At 36.5% G+C, this 7,047-nt stretch overlaps 1 protein-coding gene and 1 non-coding gene across 2 annotated transcripts; both read left to right on the top strand.

Annotated features, from left to right (window-relative positions):
* The first annotated feature begins 2,735 nt into the window (after positions 1-2,735).
* On the top strand, positions 2,736-2,809 carry TRNAN-GUU. Its single transcript has one exon. It is a non-coding gene; the product is annotated as a tRNA-Asn (tRNA).
* Positions 2,810-3,889: 1,080 nt separating this feature from the next.
* On the top strand, positions 3,890-5,584 carry LOC113326994 (annexin-like protein RJ4). The gene is made up of 5 exons (XM_026574646.1): positions 3,890-4,209; positions 4,300-4,518; positions 4,611-4,823; positions 5,008-5,097; positions 5,176-5,584. The coding sequence occupies exons 1-5, from the start codon at positions 3,988-3,990 to the stop codon at positions 5,371-5,373; spliced, it is 942 nt and encodes a 313-aa protein (XP_026430431.1). The 5' UTR covers positions 3,890-3,987; the 3' UTR covers positions 5,374-5,584.
* Positions 5,585-7,047: the final 1,463 nt, after the last annotated feature.

Below are 7,047 nucleotides of genomic sequence, written 5' to 3'. Positions count from 1 at the left end.
CCAAGATTTCTGTTTAAGACTAATGAGTTGATGACCCTATTAAGCCCATTCCAAATATATATGGTCCAGACAATGATCCTTTATATACTCCAGTATGCTCTCTTCTTCCTCTTTTTATTCTTTCTCCCCTTTTTTCTATTCTCTGCAACTCTTATCGTTCAGCTTTTTTTAGTTTTTATCATCATACTCTGTTTGATTGATCATCATACTCTGTTTCGCGCTTTTTTTCTTTCTTTAATTGTTTCTCCTTACTTTTTCTCGCTTGTGAACTCTGTTCTTCATTTTGATCATTCTGATACTGATTATCTTGATTAATTCTCTCGCATCTCCTATTCCCATTCTAAAAATGCCACCTAAACCCGGCTGGAAGAATATTAAAGAGTTCCAGAGATTAAAGGCTTAATTCTGGCGTAGAGGTTTTACATTATCTATTCCTCCTGGATCAGAATCTACTTCTTCTCTTGAACCTAAATGGTTCTCGCTTGATCAATGAAATGATCAAAAAGTCATTATTCCGCTCGGGCAAATGAAATCTGGTTTTCCCATTCCCCTTTACAATCCTCAAATTCCTCTACTCTATTAGATCTTATCTTATGCGATATTTTCGCGCGGCATATTCCAATTGAGTGGTCATTTCATTAGGATAATGTTGGAATACGCTCGTCGTGCGGCCGAATTAGGATCTTCTTATTCAAAAGATGTAAGGAACCCAGAATTCGCACAAAAGGAAATCGTCCCGACAGAGTACGCATTTGATAATTTCTTCCTCCACTATGAGGTTGTTATCATGAAGAATAAGTCATTTCGTTGGGGCATTCGCTTGTCGAGAAAGGACGGTTTCGAAGAAGACTAGAGGATCATGCAGTATGTTGATTTTCATGATACCTCCAATAATACCGCGCGTAAATTAAAAGACGTTTGTTGGGTGGAGTACCCTATCATTTTGGAGGGTCCTTATATTATCGGTAAGGGCGCTGATGGTTCAATTCTTCCTCTCCCTGCGAAGTTTGCCGCTTATAAACCTTGGGAGTTTTAAATGGCCCGAGGAAGATGTTGTGGTGTGTTATCTTTAACTTTACCTTTCCTCTTATCTTTAGTGCTTTCTCTTATTATCTTCTCCGTAAGAAGAATAAGAAGGCTAACAAAAATGCGTCTCCGGTGTCAGATTCGCACGATAATAAAGTAAGAAATACTCATTTAAATTTTAACAATATTGTTGCTTCTGTTTCTTATCTTTCATTGTGTGCCTAAGTGGATACTGGAGACGCTAGGGGTATTAATGATGAAGCTCCTCTACCTGAAGGTGGTGTTTCTTCAAAGGCAAAGGGAAAGGGTAAAGACAAGAAGGTTGTCTCCAAATCTTCAGCTAAGAAGAGAAAATTATCTTCTCCAACTCCTCTAAATACTTGCTCCTTAGATGACACGCTGCTTCCTTCTGATAATTCTGTCCCCGTATCTCCTATGGAGAAATTATCAAGTATCTTCTCTGAATCATTTTCAGCGGTCAATGATGAAGAACTAACTCGTACGTGCGAAGCGGTTGTAATATTTGTGATGCTTCTTCTTTGAGTCATGAGTCTTTGCGAGGAGTTTCCTTTCCCTTAACTCCAAATTTCCAATTCACGCTTGGGTCTTTGGTGAGTTTTCTTTTTGTGCGTGAGCTTTCGTTAAGGTTTCATGTTTTACTCATTTCTTCTCTTGTTCCGTGTTAATGTATAGTGCTCGTATGTCCTATGCAATCACCAATGATTTGCATATGAAGGTTTTCCATATTGAAACTGAGAATCAAAAAGTCAAGGATGAGATTTACACGTATACGAATAAAGTGGTTGAACTTAGCAATAGAAATAATCAGCTAGTGGGTACGAATTTTTCGCTCCTTCTCATTTTGATATCTTCACATTGTCTTCGTCTTCTTTTGGATGCTTTTGTTCGCAGAAATTTATAATTTGACTGATGAAGCGTCTAATCACCCTGATGATGATGAGATTCTTCTAGAGCACCTTAACTCTTCTTTGAATAAATTCCCCAATGATGGTTACAGAATCTTAGTCTGGAGGAACTAAGGTCAAAATATGAGATCCTTAAATGTGAACATAGGTCCCTGTTATCTGTAAATAATGGTTTTCAACACCGTCTTCATAGAGATAAGGAAACAATTAATACTTTGGAAGCGAAAAAGAACGCAGTTATTTCTGAGAAGGATAATGTAGTCCTTGAGGGTGCTGGGGCTTTAAAGAAGTTTCATGAAACTGAACTCCGAATTCAGATGGAAAGAGATCAAGTTGTACGCGAAAAGAATTCCTTCACTGATCTAGAGAATACTATTCGTTCTCAACTGCTCATAGAGAAAGATGATGAATTTTAATAGGCTGCTAGGGTTATTGGTAATGCTGGGACTGGTTTAGCTACGAATGTTAGCTTAGAATCTGACAATGCTGATTTGATTAAGGCTATTATATCTGAAAAACAAGTATGCTTAAAATTCTTCTACATCGTCTTCACCCTTATATTGCTTTTTGGTTTCTTAGTTTATGAGGCTTTAATCTTTTTGTTTTCTTTTGTAGAGTCTAAGGGGAAGCATCCTGAAGAGATTGAAAATTTGAAGGCGGCACTTTCTTCAAGAAATGATAAATTCCGCAGACTTAAGAGGAAGTTAGTAGTTACTATTTCCAACTTGAGTAAAGATGCACTTCGCGTTCTGATTCCTCTGTCGGATTATGATTTTTCTAAAAGCTGGAATAGCTCAGCTGGTTAGAGCGTGTGGCTGTTAACCACAAGGTCACAGGTTCAATCCCTATTTCTAGCGCCAAAATGTAGTTGCAGGAAATCCTACAACCACACCCTTATGATAATCTACGAGATACACTAAGAAACCATAGTGAAATACTTCAAATCTTTTACTAAAACTTAGACAAATACAAAAATGATGTGAGTAAACCCTAACTTGGAAAAAAAAAACTTTCGCTCTCCTAAATATCTATCTCAACTCACCAAAAAGATCTCTCCCTTTACAATGGTGATTGGTCCTTTTTATAGGAGTTTACATAGTGGAGGACATCTAATAAAGCCCATATTTTCGGATCTGCGTCAATGATGCACGCTCTCACTGATGTTTTCCGCACGTGCTCTTTATTGCCGCGTAGCTCTTCACACTTTTAGTGTAATCAGGTGACCTCATCAGACTCGTCATCCTGAATATGTTGTATGTGTTCGTGTTCGCGATATACTAAATGTATTAATTCGCGTAACTAATGAGTGTGCGGTATTTTGCACCCACAATTATAGTTAAATTAGCAATGATATTTAATCCGAAAATCTAATCCCGCAGACAGAAGCAATTTTTCTTTTGAAATCTGTGACTTTCATGATATCCAACATCGATCCTGATAAATCATGGAGTTCTCTGATGGTTAGAGAAATAAACTTCACGAAACACAGAAATTGTGGAGACGGGACTAAATATTAGTAATTGATTGAATTGGAGTTAGCATATATGTCGCCTTTAGATAGAGCACTCGTCTATGTTAAAGATCTCATAAAGTCGTATGGTTAAAAGGTGCGCCCGCAGAACTGTTATTATATGGTCATCCGTGTGATAGCACCACTCTCTTATTTTTGGTTGATAATTTTTATGTGGATTGCTACGTTGCTAGCTAATAGTGATTTGATATCACCTATGAAAACAAAGGTGGTGAAAACAACAAGCAGATAGGCTCAAAGATTAGACTTAGAAAAAATCTTGATTAAGATTTTCTCAATGATACCGCATTTAACATTAGCAATTAATTTTTTTATTACATGATTAAGTCATAGAAGAAACCGCGTTGAGACAACGTTACACCCACCCACCAATACAATTATCGTGCCTGTCATCTGTATTCTATTTATAAAAATCACAATGTGTCTAAAGTCTAAACACAACATCTTAATCCATTTTCATTTCTCTGAAATAAGCATTAATCTTTTCTGATAATCAAACGAAAAATGGCTACCATTGTTGTTCATGAATCAGTTCCTTCTCCTATGGAAGATGCTGAGGCCGTCATGAATGCTGTTAAAGGGTGGGGTACAAATGAGAAAGCTCTATTTGAAGTTTTAGCACATAGAAATGCAGCACAAAGGCAAGCAATAAGACACGCTTATGAAGAACATTATCATGAGGATCTTATCAAAAGGCTCGAATCCGAATTGCCTGGGCATCTTGAGGTTTAATTTTCAACTCATTCATATTTTTTTTCTTTCGCAATTCTAATTAACGAAAAAAATATTAAATTTTGTTAATTGGGCGTAATCTAGAAAGCGATGTACCGATGGATGCTGGAACCACTCGACTGTGATGCCGTCTTGGCTAACGTTGCTTTGAAAAGACATTCACCGGATTACCCCGTTATCGTCGAATTGGCATGTGTGAAAGACCCTGAGGAGTTTTTAGCTGTAAAACGTGCTTATCAATGGCGTTACAAACATTCTCTGGAAGAAGACGTCGCCTCCCACTCAACAGGGGATCTCCGTAAGGTATATACTTACGTTCCGATGAGTAATTTCATTTTCCTTTTCTTTATGAGAAATTCAAACACTAATTGTATTTGTATGTTTAATTTCACCAGCTCCTGTTTGCAATAGCAAGTACATTTAAGTACAATGGTTACGAAATAGATGCACATCTAGCAAAGGCAGAGTCACATATTCTTCACGAATTGATCGAGAACAAAGCCTATAATGATGACGAATTTATCAGGATTTTCGCAACAAGGAGCAATGCTCAGCTAAATGCTACTTTCAATATTTTTAAAGATGATTATGGCATTTCTATTGCAAAGGTATGCATACGGCCAGGTCCCGAAGTTTATATATAAAACATGGCCCTGTGAATTTCTGTATCTGTGGAGTTTGCAGGATTTGCCTCCAAAGAAATTCCTAGCAGGGCCAAGCAACAAAATATTTTGCACAACTTTGAATCCAAGTCAAACTAGCATGTTGTCTATGTGTTTTTTTTTTTTTCAGAGTCTATTGGAAGAGCCTGCTACTGAGTATTTATCAGCTTTGCGCACTGTGGTCCACTGCATAACTGATCCTATTAAGTACTTTGTCAAGGTAATATCAAATTATCAATGTTCTGGTTTGTGCATTTTCCCCCCGGGAGATTTATAAGTGTGTTTTCTTTGATGTCAGGTGCTGAGGGACGCGATTCATCAACATGGTACAGATGAGGATACCCTAACTAGGATTATCGTAACACATGCAGAGAGAGACTTGAGGTTGATTAAGGAAAAGTATTATGAGAGAGACAACATAACTCTTGAAACTGCGGTAGTAAGGGAGACTTCAGGGGATTATGAGACCTTCCTCCTAGCTCTACTTGGTAACTAGTGAACGAACTCGATAACAACCCCGCCGAGATCCTTATCAGTTCTGCTTCCCGTTCATTTGGTTTGTGTTGCTTTTGTTAATTTGGTGTGTTTCCAACTGTGATGGTACCGGATGGCTTGATGTTGTTTTACCATATCTCTTTGGCTGTATATTCATGGTCTGGTGGTTTTGCTTCCAAATTTGACTAGTTCGTACTCCAAAATCTTATTTCTATGTCATTCTTAGATTAAAATTTCGTTCCAAATCAATTTGTGGTGTTTCAAAACCCACATTCAAATCAGAAAACAAAATACCAATCAATTAAGCTCTAAGAACATCAACAAAATCCTTGGTTATTCAGAAATGGATTGTTGGTGCTGATTATGATTATTTTTCTGATTCGGCATACTGGGCCCACTTTCCTGAGCAAACTTAACCAGCTAGACCAGCCCCTATGCTGATTCAACCGTCATCCCAAAAACAAAATTTTCATCATACTCTCGATTCACTAATGGAAGAGAAAGGGAGAAAAGAAAATAGGGAGTGGGAATCCCCTCCTCTTGCCCACACTATTGACAAATAGGGTGCTACAATAGAATCTCTGTATAAGAATATACTAGAAACTAACAAAAAATATTGGGATATTTTGATTTCGGTGCCCATAAAATGGTATATCTTTGCGTTTGGTGTTTAACTTTGTCCAACATTGAGTTTGGTGCCAGTCAATCGATTGATTTTATTTGACAATGTTGACCATCCATTTTACAATTAAAATTATGAAATGACCAACGAAAATAAGTCTCACCAGATTTGCAAGTGGATCAGTTAAAAATATAACTGCATTTGCGTAATTATTATCGATTGGTTATAGTTATTTTTGTTGGTCATTTCACAATTTTAATTCTAAAGTGGATGCTCAACAGGGTCAAAGAAAGTCAATCAATTGACTAGGCACCAAATTCAAAGTTGGACAAAGTTAGGCACCAAACGCAAAGATATACCGTTTTATGGGCACCAAATCAAAATAACCCAAAATTATTCTTATATGGAGGTTATACCTTGAAAAGATTAAAAAAAAAAGTTGTTATACATGTGGCTTAGAAAAATGCATGCATACATATAGGAAACATTGGAATGTACCTAGGTAACACAAACTCTAATTAAGATTCACATGTATGAATATGTGAAGCTTGTTATGTAACACAGTCCACACAAAACTCAACCTATAACACGGAAAATTGATAAACAAAATCATTTGATTGAAGATATTTGTATGTAAGTAGTGGAAAAAAATACGTTAAACCCACTTCCAAGTATAAGGATCTTGCAAAATGTTTATAAGAATATCTTTTTCTTAAGTTTTGATGTATAACAAAACCTATATTATTTATAGTATAATGTCAATTATTCTTATATGGAGGTAAGTTCCTTAAGACGGGACTGGAAAAAAATATGACTTATTCCAGTATGGAGTTTATTTATAAATATAACTGATCCAAATCGGGACGTATAATTTTTATTTTTATATAGAAAATTATTCCTATATGGAGTATTTTATAGAGGTTCTAATCCACCAAGATGATAATTGAAACCAAATACTCGATTCTCATTCATTCTGACCCCACAAAAAGCTGACGTGGCTGGCTCTGGTGAGGGTATTATGAAATAAAGCTCTCTCATCGATTCTAAAGGGAT

This window comes from Papaver somniferum, unplaced genomic scaffold (genome assembly GCF_003573695.1).
Source record: "Papaver somniferum cultivar HN1 unplaced genomic scaffold, ASM357369v1 unplaced-scaffold_10, whole genome shotgun sequence".
Taxonomy (NCBI): domain Eukaryota; kingdom Viridiplantae; phylum Streptophyta; class Magnoliopsida; order Ranunculales; family Papaveraceae; genus Papaver; species Papaver somniferum.
The sequence above is the reverse complement of the archived record's forward strand: the minus strand, read 5'-3'. Positions and strand labels throughout refer to the sequence as shown.